Source organism: Pimephales promelas, chromosome 6 (assembly GCF_988280905.1).
Source record: "Pimephales promelas chromosome 6, fPimPro1.hap1.1, whole genome shotgun sequence".
NCBI classification, from domain to species: domain Eukaryota; kingdom Metazoa; phylum Chordata; class Actinopteri; order Cypriniformes; family Leuciscidae; genus Pimephales; species Pimephales promelas.
This window is the reverse complement of record NC_142774.1, coordinates 1,692,567-1,709,098: the sequence shown is the minus strand read 5'-3', so window position 1 is coordinate 1,709,098 and position 16,532 is coordinate 1,692,567. Positions and strand designations below refer to the sequence as shown.

The following is a 16,532-nucleotide window of genomic DNA, read 5'->3' as shown; positions in this document are numbered from 1 at the left end:
TCCCTTAGGCAGTCTATGTAGGACTGATCCAGCTCTCAGATTCAATCAAAAATATCTTTATTTGTGTTCCGAAGACGAACGAAGGTCTTACGGGGTTGGAACAGCATGGGGGTGAGTAATTAATGACTTAATTTTCATTTTTGGGTGAACTAACCCTTTAACTGCGCAGTGGATTGATGACGACTTTACTTTTCGCCACGCCACCTTACAAGCAAAGCCGTTCCGGGGCTCGCACACCAGCCAAGCCATAGCCGGTGCATTCGATGGGATGCTTCAGACCTGGGGCATTCTGAAAACCTCTGTTCACGTTGTGCTACGAGACAACGCTAAAAATATGATTAAGGGCATGAGTGATGCTGGACTCCCCAGTCTTCCTTGTGCCGCTCACACTCTCCAGCTGGTGGTCAACGAGGGCATTTTGTCACAGAGAAGTGTTGCGGATGCATTGGCTATCGGACGCAAAATAGTTGGCCATTTTAAGCATTCTCCTCTAGCCTACTCCTGCCTCGAAGACATTCAGTTAGAGATCGGTCAGCCTGCAAAACGACTACAGCAGGACTTCCAGACACGCTGGAACAGTACATTTTACATGATCCAGTCTCTGATTGAGCAGAAACGGGCTGTGTCCGAGAAAGAACTCCCTGATAATCTCACGGCTCACCAGTGGTCACTGCTGGAGAAGATTGTTACTGTTCTGGGTCCGTTTGAGGAGTTAACGAGAAAAAATAGCTCTTATAATGCTATGGCAGCAGATTTGATTCCTGCTGTCACTGTACTGCAGAGATTTCTTTCTAGAGAGACCGACGATGACCAGGGCATCAAAACTATGAAAGGGACCTTAGCTGCAGCTGTCAGGAGGCTATTTTCTGATGTGGAAGAACAACCCCTGTACAGCATCGCTACTCTACTCACATGCGTTTAGCCCCATAGACTCCCATTCATTCTGCTCTCGCCCGCAATCACCTCCAGTGGAACTCTAATGGAACTGCAACCAGGATGAAACTGAGATCACGAGCACAAGGAAGAAATCGTATTCTGCCCGTGTCTACCAACATGCAAATTATGCACATATCTAGGGGATACAGGAGCATGGATACATCCCAATCAACAAGACGTTTTTGATCTTGAAAGCTCCATATGCGGCAGCAGGTTAGGCTGGTGCTTCACTCCATGGTCGTGCTTCAGTCTTACCAATGCTAAGTTCACACTACAGGATTTTAAACCCGATTTATGCCCGATTTGAGCTCGCTGACAGGTCAGGGTGTTATCGTGTGTAAATCGCGGGGGATAAGCGGACGATGAACCAATCTGTTAGTATGAAAGAGCCAAAAACGCAGCGAAAACGCTCGCAGACGCCTCGCCGAGCCCAGAAATATATCTTGCCTGCTAGATATCCAGAGCCATCGCGCGACTCAAACTCAGTGATGTCATGAGTAAAGCCAATCATAGCAACGCATGGGTTGAGGACACCAGGTAAATCTTAGTTTTTCTTTTTTTCTTTTTGCATTTTTTTCCTCAGAGCAGATCGTCGCGCAAACAGTGTGCAGCACTAGTTTCTGTCTGACGTCCATATTCACATGCTGTGTTCTCTTCTTCGCTGGGTATTGGCGCAATATTTATTTATTTATTTATTGCGTGTTTTTTCGTGACAAAACGTGGTTTCTAGACCAGATAGAATCATTGGGTGACGGAGTTGTTGTCAACTTGTTATTTATTTGATTATTTTCAGGATTTAGACCGTAACATAGTACTAACACAGCTCTCATTGAGTCACAAATGATTTGCTCTTATCATCCGATCGTGGTTGTATCACTATGTAGTGCGTTGTCAACTCGTGTAGTGAGTTACCTCCTGTTGTGGATCAATCACATTGTGTTGTGTGGTGTGAACAGCTAAACAACTTGAACACTCCTGATTTCACTGAGAGCAAGTCATGTAGTGTGAATCGCACCATTCAGTCCGACATTTTAAAATCATGTAGTGTGAACAAGGCTCAAGCCGATCTGCTGAAGTATTTGGATCCGGGTAAGGGTCTTCCCTTTGATGCGATATCAGAGATCTGGATCTCTGCACCACCAAGCAGAGCGCCGCCGCAGTTGGTAGATTGATGGCAGCGATGGAGAGGCACCTGTGGGTGATCTTGATGGGTCAGTTCCAGTGTACACAGCAAAATCCCCAGTGTTAAATTAAAGGCCAATTTATACTTCTTCGTCAAGAGTATGCCAAAGCGTACGACGTAGGCTACGTACGTAAGCGACACCATCGTGAGCATTTATACTTCTGCGTTCAGGTCTTGGTTGCTCTGCAGTACCGCTCCGAAACCCTAGTTGGCGACGGAGGGTTTGAATGTTCCACTGTGTTTAGATTCCTCGCAGCTAGGTTACTACAAGCAATGGCGACTGAAAGAGAGCGGAGCTTATTAAATTACTTATGAAATTACTAAAACTAAAAGGCAGAAATGAGAGAAGACGTCGGAGGAGATGGTACGTGCGGAAATGCGTAGGAGGAAATGTGATGCTACCAAGCTGACCAATCACAGATCTTGCGGTCTGCGTCGTCGCGACGTGTAGTTACATTTTTGAGGAGGTGCGCGTCAGGCTATGGCGAAGGGTACGCGGTATGCTACGTGTCTGTGCGTATGCTACGCCGTACCTACTGCGCGCACCCTACGCAGAAGTATAAATTGGCCTGAACACTCGGTCCAACTACAGGGTGTTAAAAATTAACATTGAAGCAGTGTTGAAGTTAGTTAGATAATTAAGTGATTATTTAAGTGATGATTGGCCATTAGTGGTGACACCTGATGTTAATAAGAAGAATCAATGAAGGAAAGAGAAACAAGAACAGAAAAAAAGAGACACTGATTTCGAGTCACTACACATTATTGCACTTCTTATTACCAGATTGACTTTATTTGTGTCATACATCTACACACGGTCTTATGCAGATTTAAAGAAGTTTAGATGGCGATGTTTTATGGAATGTTTCATTTTATGTCACCATTGTGGTGATCAGTGTTTGGTTTAGTTGGGCTTTTGACCCTTTACTTTTCAATATCAGTTTTTATCTGGCCATTCCAACCCTGTGTTCATTAAAGGGATACTCCACTTTTTTTTTGGAAATAGGCTCATTTTACAACTCCCCCAGAGTTAAACAGTCGAGTTTTACCGTTTTCGAATCCATTCAGCCGATTTTCTAATATTTAGAAGAATATCAGTAACCAAACAGTTTCTGGTCCCATTGACTTCCATAGTATATTTTTTTTCCTACTATGGTAGTCAAAGAGACCAGAAACTGTCTGGTTACTGATTTTCTTCTAAAAATTAGAAAATCGGCTGAATGGATTCGAAAACGGTAAAACTCGACTGTTTAACTCTGGGGGAGTTGTAAAATTAGCCTATTTTCAAAAAAAAAGTGGAGTATCCCTTTAAGACAAACTATGACCTGGTCTGCGTTTACCAAAAGCATTGTAAGCATAATTTGATTGAACAGAGTCAGACCATTTGTTGCTATTGTTCTACAATCAAGTTAGGCTTAAGATGTTTATGGATGCGTTTTGATTTGTGGCTCACATCATGAATTGCAACATGAAGCATTTGTGTGTGTTAAAGGCAAGCTAATTAATAAATAATTAGTATTAACTATAAGCAATTATAATCAAACAAGTCACAATGCATAAAGCAACAATATATTTTCATGATAACTTCTACTTGTATCCATTGTCACATTTGGGCTTCACCCACAGTCAAATGAAGACTAATGTTTTGGTGTGTGCCATCGTCCACTACGGCATATTCCTGTGAGCCTGAGACAAAAATTAAAACAAAAATTAAATCTTTTTACCAAGTTCAACTATTTTGAAATGTTTATGGCACACTTAAAGACTGTCTGCAGTGGTGTCAAGAGAAAACTGGATATTTAATACCACAAGACCAATATCTAGTCTAGAGAATAGACTTCTCAATTGACTGACAAAGAGAAAAGCTGGACACTCACGGTACAATTCTCATAAATTGTTACATTCTCATACAGAGGGAAGGTCATTTTAGGAGCGTTGGTGCAAGGATGAACAGCCTTAATGGAAAAGAGATAGAAGAAAACATGTGAACCAGGAAAAAGGTAAAACAAATCTAGTTTTGAAATTAGCGTAGGCTCAAAGAAAATTAAGTAAACGTACCCCCACATTCTCATAGACATATGAAATCTCTTTATTTTCAGACTTCATGCTTATGCCATCAGAATTGTTTGTGGTGGACTGAGAGGGAAAAAAAACAGAAAGAAATATGAGAAATTCAGTTGTGATCAGTTGCATTGAGCCAATATTGAATTGAAACAGACTGACCTTGGAGTGCAGTTTCTTCCAGCTTGAAAAGAAAACACATTATATTAACACAAAATAATATTAAATTACATAACTAAATACAAAAAAAGGAAAAACAGACTCTTACCAGGTTAGTAACACAATGATGACAGTAGCTACAACTCCACAAACTGATGCTACAATTGCAATGTGAAATATCCTCCAATATTTCACTGGGACAAGATAAACTGATCAGTTTACCGCCATTTAAAAAGAGTAATGTAAGTAAATGAGCCGCTCTACCTTTACCTGTGACAGTTACAGCGTCTGATCTCTGAGATCCATGTTGATTGTGAGCCTGACAGTAGAAGCGTCCACTCTGTAGTGCACTGAAACTCTGTCCAGATCCAACAGCTGAGCTTTCATTCTCCTTAAACCAGCTGAAGTTCACAGCAGGAGGGTTTGAGTCACTGATGCACTTCAGAGTCACTGAATCTCCCTCCACTATTACACCAGATCCATTTATCAACACTGAGACGTTCCTGGGAGGATCTAAAACAGACAAAAATTAAAATTCACAAAACTATTACAAAATTATGTGTTTGGACATTTTAAACAATGTGCAGATGATTATTAACTCACACATGATGTTTAAAGTCTTAGTATCAGAGTATTTCTCTCCATGTTTATTGAAGGACTTGCACGTGTATTCTCTACTGTCATCAGATCTGATCTTTGAGATGTTGAAGATTCTTCCAGATCCTACAATCGTTCCTCCTTTAAACCAGCGGATTCCTGCAGGAGGGTTTGAGTCACTGATGCACTTCAGAGTCACTGAATCTCCCTCCACTATTACACCAGATGGACTGATGGACACTGAGACGTTTCTGGGAGGATCTTAAATAGACAAAAGAACGGGTATATTTGTGAATGTTAATACATTAATTTGCTGGTTACTATAGAAACGGAACCACCATAAACTCACACATGACGTTTAAAGTCACAGTATCAGAGTATTTCTCTCCATGTCCATTGAAGGACCTGCACTTGTATTCTCCACTGTCATCAGATCTGATCTTTGAGATGCTGAAGATTCTTCCAGATCCTACAATCGTTCCTCCTTTAAACCAACGGATTCCTGCAGGAGGGTTTGAGTCACTGATGCAGTTCAGAGTCACTGAATCTCCCTCCACTATTACACCAGATGGACTGATGGACACTGAGACGTTTCTAGGTGCGTCTAACACGACAAACATTAAAACCATAAACAATGTAATTCAAACACAATCTCCTTATTTTAAAAAGAACAAATGAATATGTACTCACACATGACATTGAGGTGAACATCAGGAGAGACGTGTGTGTGTCCGTCTACAGCACAACTATATCTGCCTGAATCCTCTCTTCTGACTGGATTGAGGATGAGTGTGTTCCTGAATTTACTCTCAGTTAATATCTTCAGTGAGTTTCTGTACCAGATGAATGTTGCTCTGTCAGTCAGAGCGCAGCTGCTTTTACATGTCAGACTGACTGAATCTCCCTCTGTCACTCTCTCAGGAGACTCCACCTGAAGATCTGAACACAACACACACATTATATCTAGTGCTGCTGTCACACACTGATTATTATTCAACATAATGCACAGAAGAAGAGATAAACCTCATCAAAGTCACCTGTGACAGTAAGATTCACTCCTGATTTACCAATCCATTTGTCTTTATCAGTGACGAATCTGAAATAGTACATGCGTGAATCGTTCAGTGTCACATGACTCAGTCTGACGGTGCAGTTCTGCTGTTCATCTCCCAGATACTGAAGCCTCTGACGGTATTCAGGGTCATTAGACAGATCTGGATACTCTCCATTATCTTTTACCAGCGTTTTTGTCCAGAAAGCTTTCTTGATCTTATATTTGGTATAGTATGTATAAGTGCATCTCATTATCACTGTTGAGTCCTTTAGTGCACAGATGTGTGTAGGACTGTAACTCACACTCCGATCTTCACTAGAAACCCCTGAAACACAGAATTCATCATAAGCATAGTATATCAGTATCATAAAAATGTGTTGTATAATTTGATAGGTATTTTATCCTTGATAAATGCTTGAAATATGGAACACACAATACATCAATGAGTGCAAAACGAATGTACTGAGCGTGTCTGCAGAGTGACTCACCGTGAATCATGAGCAGAAAGATCAGAAGAGTAGTCATTCTGTCTGACATTACCATATAACAACACCTACAACAAATGTACAAGAGATTTTCAAAATTATTTTTTTGGTATTTTGTAATTGTTTATAATTTGAACCATCTCCAGTGGATAGAAGTCCCCTGTGAGGTCAGCATATGGATCAGCATCTAAACGAGTTTGGACACCCACCTGTATTTATTACAGTTTTTCTCAATCCCTTTGGCTCAATTCTCAAATTCTCAGAAATACAATAACAATAACATTTGAATTTATTACTGATTTTGGAAAATTGCATGCGTATTGACAGATGTGTGGAAAAGAGTAAGAACAATTGTCTACAATTTGCACAGTAACTAAATGCAGTTCATTCTTAATTCAACTTAATGACAAAATAGGTTTCGAAGTCTGAATGAAATGTGTTGGGTAAGTTACTACATTTTTAGTAAAAACAGCAAACAGTTGTGACAATTGAATTTACAGTTTAGAGAATGTTTAGTTTTAGAAAATGCACAAAAGCGATTGAGAAAAACTGTAAACTACATACAATATAATTTGTAGGCGCTTCTTTAAAGACTGACATTTTAGATTTTTGTGTAAAAATAAAGATTTTAACATTTTTATGCATAGATTTTGTTGTCTTATTTCGACACAGACCTTTAATCATAGACTATAGAAATCCATCCCAAAAATATGAATTGTTCTATATTCAAAACTTTGACAATCTATTAGTCAAGCTAATCAAATCAGAAAGAATTTAACAATGCTTTTTAATACAGCTTTTACAGTGTTATAGATGCTTTCATCATTCCAGCTGACAGGAGATATTCTAAAATACAGTCTCGTTTCTTCTTAAGTAAAACCTGGCTCAGCTTACCCCAATGTAGTCAATAGACATAGTTTGAAAGATTGTATGTTATCAACAACGGATAATGGGGCAAAAATACTAAAAGTTGAAACAAGAAGGAAAATATCTGATCCTCTGGCCCCAGATATGCTTTAAAAACTATATGACCAAATCATTGACCTCAGCTGGAACTAGAGTTTTCTTTCTTCTTTCGCATATTTTTGTACAGATATTACTAGTACTATTTGTATCCACTGTTCTTTTATTCTATTGCCTATGGTAAATCATCAAAACTAATAAAGAAATAGGACAAAACACAAAAAATAAGAAAGAAATATTAATGTCTGTCTTACCGTTCTCCTAGTGACCATATGACAAATTATGAGACATTGAGCTGGAACACGCATCATGGTAAACCACCATGAGTTAACTTCCTCTGCCTTTGGATTGTGGCAAAAAAGAAAAAAAAGAGAACAATTTGAAGAACTTAGATAGATAGAAAGATACACAGCAAAATCCCCAGTTTTACATTAAGACTGAGAGTGTGAATTATATCAACTCTGAGCAGAGTGATAAATGAACACTGAAGCAGTGTTAAAGTTAATGAGATTATTAAATAAATAATTGAGTGATGATTGAGCATTATTGAAGACACCTGAGAATCTCTGAAGGAGAAAAACCATAATTTTTAAGTCACCATTATGGAGATCAGTGTTTGCTTTAGTTGGACTCTTGACCCTTAAATCATTAACTTTAGATTTTGTTTGGCTGCTGTACATGACTTATAACAGCCAGATAAACAAATAGAAGTGGTGATCTGATGGTGATGGTTGTATTTTAATCATTAATTGACCTGAATCGCTGAACTCATAAAGAGCATAACTTCTGAGTTAAATTTACCTTATTGATTTTAACAGCATGGTAGTTTTAGAACATAATATTTTTAGCCTTTTCAATGAAATCCCCCCCCCAAAAAAAAATCCCAAAAAACCTTTTATGTAGGCTCACACAGACATCAAGAATTAACGTATGAATCTCAACAATGGTGACAAACAGATCACCTCTGAACATAAGCTCATTATTTATTCATGCTGCAATGCATGATGGGAGCAATGAATGAGTTTTGATTGGTGTCCCAGTCACACAGAATGCAATGCAACATTCTTTATTATTGTCACCATTGTTGAGACTCACATGCTAATTATTGATGTCTGTGTCTTAAAAATTAAAAATATGATAAACTTTTAAGAAATTGTTTTGAATACATTGTAAATGTTGAAAATAATATGCTGTGCAAGGTCTCTGCTGCTATAATGAATAAAGTAAACCTAACTCAGAAATTAGGCTCTATTTGAGTTCAGTGATTGAGGTCAAATGATTATGTTAAAACACAACCATCACCTTCAAACAACTTTTTCTATTTGTTCAACTGGCTGTTATAAATCATGTACAGCTGTCAAACAAAATCTAAAACTAATGTATTAAGGGTCAAGAGCCCAACTAAAGCAAACACTGATCTCCATAATGGTGACTTAAAATATTCTGGTTTTCTGCTTCAGAGATTCTCAGGTGTCTTCAATAATGCTCAATCATCACTCAATTGTTCACTTAATTATCTCATTAACTTTAACCCTGCTTCAATGTTCATTTAACATTTTGCTCAGAGTTTATTTAATTCACACTTTTAAGTGTTAATTTAACACTGGGGATTTTGCTGTGTAGATTTGATCTGGTAAAGTACACAGATGAGCTGATAAGACAAGTTTTTGTGTTTGCTGCCCGTGGCCTACCTTTCCTTGCACTTCACACCACACAAAGGTCTACTCAACACGCAATATAAAAGTAACTTTTCCATGACTGTATCATCAGCTGACTTCCAGCTCATGCCATAAAAGCTTCATCCATAAGGAAGTCTTTCAGGAGAATCATGAGGCGTGTTTGTGTTTAAGCCCGCCCCCCGCGGATACACAACCCTGGAGACGCGCACTAATCTTCACACTCGTCTCACACACCTGAGAGCATCATCCACCTGTGGACAGGTAAGATCTGTTCTTTCATCCCTTTCATATGAAAATCTGCCTTCATTTACTGGATGAGACGAGGTTTCAAGATTAAAACTCGAAATATTTATATCATTTCATTGTAGATTTGCAAGAAGAGGAAAACATTTGTGTTTGTGCAACCAAACTTATAGAAAATGTGATAGTTTAATTGATCTGAAGCTCTGAATGCTTCTCTCTCTCTCTCATACACACGCACACAATGACTCAGAAACCGCTATAGAATACCATCAAAGTTGTGCCAAAGAACCACCTTCCACTGCAATCTTCACCACATTTAGAGGAACCTACACACACAGTCTTCTTCAGAATCATTGCATTAGTCAGACATTTCCCCAAAACCAAATACAGTCGAATTTCCTCCTGGTGTTTGTGTCTCTTCTGACACAGGTTTCTATTATCTCTGTTCAGATGCCTAGCCTCGTTTTATGGATACTTAGTGTTTTAATGGTTCACTTCTTTACAGCTCTGACATCATTTGAGAGAAGCTGCTGATAACACACACTGCTACTGATATGAACACTGAAGCACAATATACAAGTTTGGAGTTGGTGAGATATTTGTAAGAACTCTCACCAAGGGCTATTTATTTGATCAAAAATACAGTAATATTGTAAAATATTACCATCTAAAATAGTTTTTTCTATCTGTCTAGAAGTTAAACTGTAACTTATTCCTGCGATAACGCTACCCTATCTCATGACCAATTCGTACGAATTCGTATGAGTGATTAAAAAGTAGCTAATTCGTACGACCTCACTCGTTCGAATTCATACGATTTGTCTAAACCCACGTAATGGTTAGGTTTAGGGGCGGGGTCAGGGGTAGGTCATTCGTACGAATTCATACGAATTGGCCAATTCATAAAATATGTACGATTTAGCAAAATCGTACTAATTTGTACGAGTGAGGTCGACGAATTAGCCACCTCGTAAAATCCGCGCGAATTCCCGTGAGATCGGGTTGGATAACGCTGTACTTTCAGCATCATTACTCCAGTCTTCAGTGTCACATGATCCGTCAGAAATCACCCTAGTATGATGCTCAAAAAAACCTTCATTATAATTATCAATTTTGATAACAGTTTTTATTTTAAATGTAATCTTTTGTAACTTTATAAATGCATTTACTGTAACTTTGGCAGTTCTGCTGTGGAAACGTGATGCATTTTTGTTTTTCAGGGCTATTTTATGAATAGACAGTTCAATGATATATTTGAAATAGAAAAATTTTGTAACATAAATGTCTTTACAGTCACTCTTGATCAATTTAATGTTTTCTTGCTCAGGCTGATCTCATGAAACTGCTTGTGTATGCCACGGCAATTCGTATTTCCATTTTTGGCGTGCTATCAAGACGCATAATCGCCTTTCAGCGTGTTTATGAACGCCGTTGACTTAACGTTATATAAATATATGACTTACCTCGACCCGATCCCTAAACCTAACCGTCACTGGGGTTAATGGCATTTATGACTGGAGATTTGACGTCGTGTACAGACACGCGGAATGACGCGGACGTTAATGGCGTAGACATACACGCATACAAGCGGATAGCTCAAAATGCGTAGAGATAACACGCCACCTGACTCGAAAGTGTATGTATGTTTACGCAAGTCATGTTGTCTTGCTGAATAAAAGTGTGTGTGACTGTAACACAATGCTCTTTATAAAACCAGCCAACACAAATAACTCATTGTTTCTCACAGCATCATTATGATACAGTATTTGATATGTGATGTAATAATCTTTATTTCCTCTTTATTTTTAGGAGTAACGGAAATCTGCCAAAATGTGCTGTAAGGGTTTTCTCAAAATCATGATGTTTGTCTTCAATGGCATCATCTTTGTGAGTAAAACTTTCCCAAATTTTCATCATCTAACAATCTTTTAAGACTTCCTTTGACTAACACATCTATTTTAAAGGACTTCCCTATCACTATTGTATCTTAATTACTAATCTCTGACGTCACTGGATGACTATCTAAAAGTGATTTACCATAACTCTAATCAAACTAGGACAAGGATAAAGCACTTTCACCCATTTTTCCACACACACACACCTTTATTGAGGCTGTAAACGACACGTCCTCCTCTTCCTCATTGCAGCTGGCGGGAGCGGCCATCTTGGCGGTGGGCATCTGGGTGGCGGTGGACCGAGTCTCACTTCTGGGGTTTCTCGACCACATTGACGACGCTCCGCCCGAACTGGCGCAGCTGGCAAACATCGGATACCTGCTGATCGGAGTGGGGGCGTTCCTGACGCTCATGGGTTTTCTGGGATGTTGTGGAGCCATGAAGGAAAGCAAATGCATGTTGCTCTCGGTGAGTGTTCGGATGTGTTCAGCTACAGCTTGTGTGTTTCCCGTACACAATCACAGCAATGTTGGCATTGAAATATTAGATCACACTGATCATCATAATCGTGACTTCAAAATAAAACCTCAACTTTTAAACTTCTTTTAATACTCACTAGGAGCTTCTGTAGAAGTCTGAAAGAAATAAAGCCAATTTATGTTTGCTAATGATGTCACACACGTGGTGGAGTAATAATTTATTTTAATGAATCGTTCGAGATCGAATCAATACTATATTTTATGCTAGAAATTACAGATGTGATTTGTGATGCTTTTTGTGAATGTTCGTTGGAACGATGGTTTCGAGAAAAAACACAGACTCGTTGAAATACTAATGACAGAACTTGCGTTCATCGTTTGGGATTAGAGCCAGACCGATATATCGGCCGATATTAGGCATTTTCCAAACTATCGGTATCTGCAGTTATAATGGCCGATAAATTAATTTTTCAAAAATAAAATAAAAACGGACGAAACACGCTTGAACTATGTCATGAGTGTTATATAGTTTGTCCACCAGAGGGCACTCTACACCGTCCCTGTTGGCAACATAATATTGAATATTGAAATTGAATAACAATTAAAAGAACATACCCATCAGTTCTGCATGAAAAAATTTGACAAAATTTGTGGCTGGCGGAAGTTTCCTTGGCCAGTTATATTGAAAATGCATGTTTTACAATTTGCAGTATGACGTAATCCATTGCTAAATTATGGTTCATCATAGACTAGCTAACCATAAAGCTAGCTAATGCCACTATCATCAGTCTGTTCTGTTGTGACAATAAAAGAAACTTTTAGAAAGTTTCTTTTTAAAATACATTATCATATTATTTTGGTTAAAACTCATAAATAACTACAAATGACTAATCTTAGGGAAATCTGTTAATGTTTTGTTGCGCCTTTATGAAAAAAAAAAAAAAAAATATCGGCCGATATATCGGCATACCGGATTTTGAAACCAAAAAATATTTGTATCGGTATCAGCCTTCAAAATCCTTTATCGGTCGGGCTCTATTTGGGATATGCACCCCTGAATGGTTCCACTCCCGAAATTGATGTTAAAGTAAATTTCTCGACTGTCTCCCTAGTTCTTCATCATCGTGCTCATCATCTTCCTCATTGAGGTGGCGGCAGGGATCGTGCTCATCGTCTTCGAGCCTTTGGTGAGAGCTGATTCAACACAACAAAATCACATACACACTGACAAAGTCTGGTGAAGGATACAATTTTCACTTAAAAATTGCTAGAAATTTCACAAATAATGGTGACACTTTACTATAAGGTTCATTAGTTAATCTATTAACTAACATGAACTAACAAAGAGTAATACAGTTGTTAATCTTTGTTAATATTAGTGAATAAAAATCCAGCCGTTCATTGTCTGTTCATGTTCACAGTGCATTAACCTTTGATTTTAATAATGTATTGGTTGTTGAAATTAATATTATCTAAGATTAATACATTCTGAATCAGTGTTGTTCATTCTTAGTTCATGTTACCTAACTAATGAACCTTATTGTAAAGTGTTACCTAAATAAAGATAAAGAAACAGCAAGTAACAGGATATTTTGAAAGACTTTAATATAATGTTCTTGTAAAACATGATCTTTTTACTTAAGTTATCATTTATATATATTTTTTTTAATTTATTTTGTTACCACTGCAGGGTTCACACACCTTCTGACCAATGCATTTCCAATTGGATGGTTGTTCAATATTATTTTTATTGGAGAAGGATTTTTGAAAAATCAATTTTATTTGAGATTGCACCCACAAAGTACAAGTTCTAACATATCTAGACACATTTATAGAAAAGTCATTATAGAAATGTCTGCATTTCAAAATATTTCATAACCGTGGGAGCCATCAGAAATAATAACACACAAATGCAAAACTCAAAAAGCTTCAGAAGGGGCTTAAAATATAAGTTAAGCCTTAAAAGATGTGAGCTTTAAATGAATTTGAATAAATACATTTTTTCATTACCAAGCTCAATGTATCAATACAAAATACTGCACATTAAAAACCACAATGGCTTATTAAGTCTGTACAAAAATAAATTCTCATTATATGGTCTCCTTATGATTACATAAGCATGTATGACTTAAATTAATCTGTGTTTATAAGTATTATGGAACGTGACTGTGAAATCAGAGGCTGAATGTGATTTTAACTGCATTCCAGGTTGAGAAATTTCTGGATGAAATTGGACAGGAAGTTGTTAAAAGCATTGAGATCAAATATGGAACGGATGACGGTTTCACTTCAATCTGGAACAGCACTATGACTGAGGTACGACACCAGCCATCATGCGTTTAGTGATGATTCTAGCTAATGTTTTCTGACATTACAATCCCAAATAACGCAAACGTGCGCATGTGTGTGTTTTCTAGCTGAAATGCTGTGGATATAACAACTACACCGACTTCACGGACTCTTCGTTCGTATCTTCAACATCAACATATCCTGAAACGTGTTGCGCAAACAGTGGAATCTGTACTGAAAATATAGCAGATATAGACGTACGTAACAGAACGCTTTGAGCTAAACTTACTATCAAAGCAGAAATGTTTGACATTAATGTAATGCATGAATACATATTCATTTGTCACTCACTCAGCCAGTTAATGAGGAAGACAGCGATATACGTTTTGCATGAAAGACGCATTGTTTTGGCTCAATGGGTTTTTAAACACTAAATGCCTGTAACAAAATGCAACCAACCGTGTAATTGCGCATGAAGGACAGCGAAGTGAAACACAACTGTGGTGCGGTAAAATGATAAAGGTTGCATGGCCTTAAAGATGCACATGATGTGCAAAAAAACAACTACGATTTTAAAAAGAGAAAACCATTGACACAGTATCTGACTCAACTATTGAAAAAATGATTGTCTATGTAGGTATTGTATTGATGTGTGTGTTTTTTGTAGCGTGTCAGGGGCTGTTTAATGGCATTAGAGCAGTTCTTCAAGGATAATGCAGTTCTGTTGGCTGGAGTGGCTCTGGGAATCTCAGCTTTAGAGGTATTTACTTCAATGTAGACTAATATGCAGTTTGCACTGAAAGACAAACGTCAAACATCATTATGATCAATCTCAGTATGTGATGCAATTGATGGTCTGAATGCTTGGGAAAGCATTAGTCAGATAATTGTGTGTGCATTAACAGCGATGGTCATGCTCAAGTTCATATTTCATCAAATTAACCCGTTTTTGTACCTCAGACCATCTTCGGACAAGATATTAAGGTTTATGTAAACATCTGTATAACTAAAATTTGCTACAAAAGTCATCACAACTAAAATAAAAACATTAGAACGGGTATTTTTTACAATACCAACAGAGTAAAACATCGTTAAAAACAAAAGCCATGTAAGCAACTCACATTTTACTGTACAAAACTATTTTTTACAATCATTTGTTTCTTCACAGATTGCAGCGATGGTCGTCTCCATGATCCTCTATAAGAGTGTGGGAAAATGAGACCAGGACTGACTACAGACACTTCTGTGTATACTGTGACATTTTACGATTCGATATGTTAACTGAAGTTATGTAAATACTTGACTATCTGCTGCAGTATGAATGACATTTGCACTTAAATCATTTTTACCTCAAGGAATTCATATTTTTCTGCTGTGCTCAGCTACTCTGACGTTAATATCTAGCTGATGTCATGTTGAATACTACAGCTCATTAAAGATCAATATTTGTGTCAATAAAATAATGTTTTTAAAGCTCTGTATCAACTTTCTTGCTCCCTTATTTAAGTTTTTCTATAAAACATGAACTGTACACGAAACATAATCATCTCAGTATATTATTTTTTGTTAAAAAGAAACAAACACTTTGACATGTGACAATTGTTCCTCACATTAGATGTTTACTTTGTTAATGAAGTATATAAAGCAGCTAAACACTGGTGCAAATCATTCAAAGTCAATGCAAATTTATCCAATAAATGAGTCACATCCACTAGGAGTCCCTCTCATCTATTTCAATTATTTAATATAAAACCTTCAGAAAATCCAGACTCACCTCGGTAACACTCTAGAATACGGTTCCTTCGTTAATGAAAAACTACACAAGAACTAATGAGTAACACAATATTAACAATCTAGTAACTATTATTAACTAACAAGAAACTCTGATTAACGAGCTAGTAAGTAATAGCGCACAGACGAAAGTGGTAGTTCACTATTAAGTAATCAATAACTACTATTTTTTAATACTTCCCAGAGAACTACTGAAAAAGTTTATTAACAATCTAGTAACTACTATTAACTAAAAGAAACTCTTATTAAAGAATTAGTAAGTAATAGCTCACAGATGAAAGTGTTACTAGATACTTCTGTGGGAATTACTAATTATTTGGATCCGTATTATAAAGTGAAGATCATTGGAACTAACTAGTAATGACTCAAGTGTTACTAAATACATTTTCTATTTAAAAGTAACTAAAGTTCACCAAAAAATCTCAAACATTTGCACAAATCATGACTAGATCATGTAGTAACACTTGAGTCATTACTAGTTAGTTCCAGTGATCTTCACTTTATAATACGAATCCAAAAAATAAGTAATTCCCACAGAAGTATCTAGTAACACTTTCGTCTGTGAGCTATTAATTACTAGCTCATTAATCAATTCTAAAGTGTTACCCTCACCTCCACAGGCCATTTCAACACATTCGTTGTTTTCTTTTCGCCATGACTGTAATGATCCTCGATGAATTTCAAAATGGCGCCTTTGGACGCTGTTCTTGGTTTGACG

At 37.4% G+C, this 16,532-nt stretch overlaps 2 protein-coding genes across 2 annotated transcripts; one reads left to right on the top strand and one right to left on the bottom strand.

Moving 5' to 3' along the window:
* Positions 1 to 3,385: 3,385 nt before the first annotated feature.
* Positions 3,386 to 7,787, bottom strand: LOC120459763 (B-cell receptor CD22). The gene is made up of 12 exons (XM_089132723.1): positions 7,693 to 7,787; positions 6,479 to 6,543; positions 5,974 to 6,315; positions 5,627 to 5,875; positions 5,286 to 5,540; positions 4,943 to 5,197; positions 4,610 to 4,852; positions 4,449 to 4,533; positions 4,343 to 4,364; positions 4,178 to 4,255; positions 3,997 to 4,074; positions 3,386 to 3,805 (listed from the first exon to the last, which is right to left on the bottom strand). The coding sequence occupies exons 2-12, from the start codon at positions 6,531 to 6,533 to the stop codon at positions 3,785 to 3,787; spliced, it is 1,683 nt and encodes a 560-aa protein (XP_088988849.1). The 5' UTR covers positions 6,534 to 6,543; positions 7,693 to 7,787; the 3' UTR covers positions 3,386 to 3,784.
* Positions 7,788 to 9,270: 1,483 nt separating this feature from the next.
* On the top strand, positions 9,271 to 15,504 carry tspan34a (tetraspanin 34a). Its single transcript, XM_039647877.2, has 8 exons — positions 9,271 to 9,378; positions 11,170 to 11,247; positions 11,508 to 11,723; positions 12,847 to 12,921; positions 13,943 to 14,050; positions 14,152 to 14,280; positions 14,691 to 14,783; positions 15,192 to 15,504. The coding sequence occupies exons 2-8, from the start codon at positions 11,191 to 11,193 to the stop codon at positions 15,240 to 15,242; spliced, it is 729 nt and encodes a 242-aa protein (XP_039503811.2). The 5' UTR covers positions 9,271 to 9,378; positions 11,170 to 11,190; the 3' UTR covers positions 15,243 to 15,504.
* Positions 15,505 to 16,532: the final 1,028 nt, after the last annotated feature.

What these genes read in the sequence shown, in the direction of transcription:
- LOC120459763 (XM_089132723.1), bottom strand. Translation starts at nt 6,533, where the DNA reads ATGGTAATGTCAGACAGAATGACTACTCTTCTGATCTTTCTGCTCATG. An exon ending in AGTGAATCTTACTGTCACAG is followed by an intron (nt 5,876 to 5,973) that starts GTGACTTTGATG and finishes TGTTGTGTTCAG; the next exon opens with ATCTTCAGGTGGAGTCTCCT. An exon ending in GGAAGAAACTGCACTCCAAG is followed by an intron (nt 4,256 to 4,342) that starts GTCAGTCTGTTT and finishes TTTCCCTCTCAG; the next exon opens with TCCACCACAAACAATTCTGA.
- tspan34a (XM_039647877.2), top strand. Translation starts at nt 11,191, where the DNA reads ATGTGCTGTAAGGGTTTTCTCAAAATCATGATGTTTGTCTTCAATGGC. An exon ending in GCAAATGCATGTTGCTCTCG is followed by an intron (nt 11,724 to 12,846) that starts GTGAGTGTTCGG and finishes CTGTCTCCCTAG; the next exon opens with TTCTTCATCATCGTGCTCAT. An exon ending in TGGGAATCTCAGCTTTAGAG is followed by an intron (nt 14,784 to 15,191) that starts GTATTTACTTCA and finishes GTTTCTTCACAG; the next exon opens with ATTGCAGCGATGGTCGTCTC.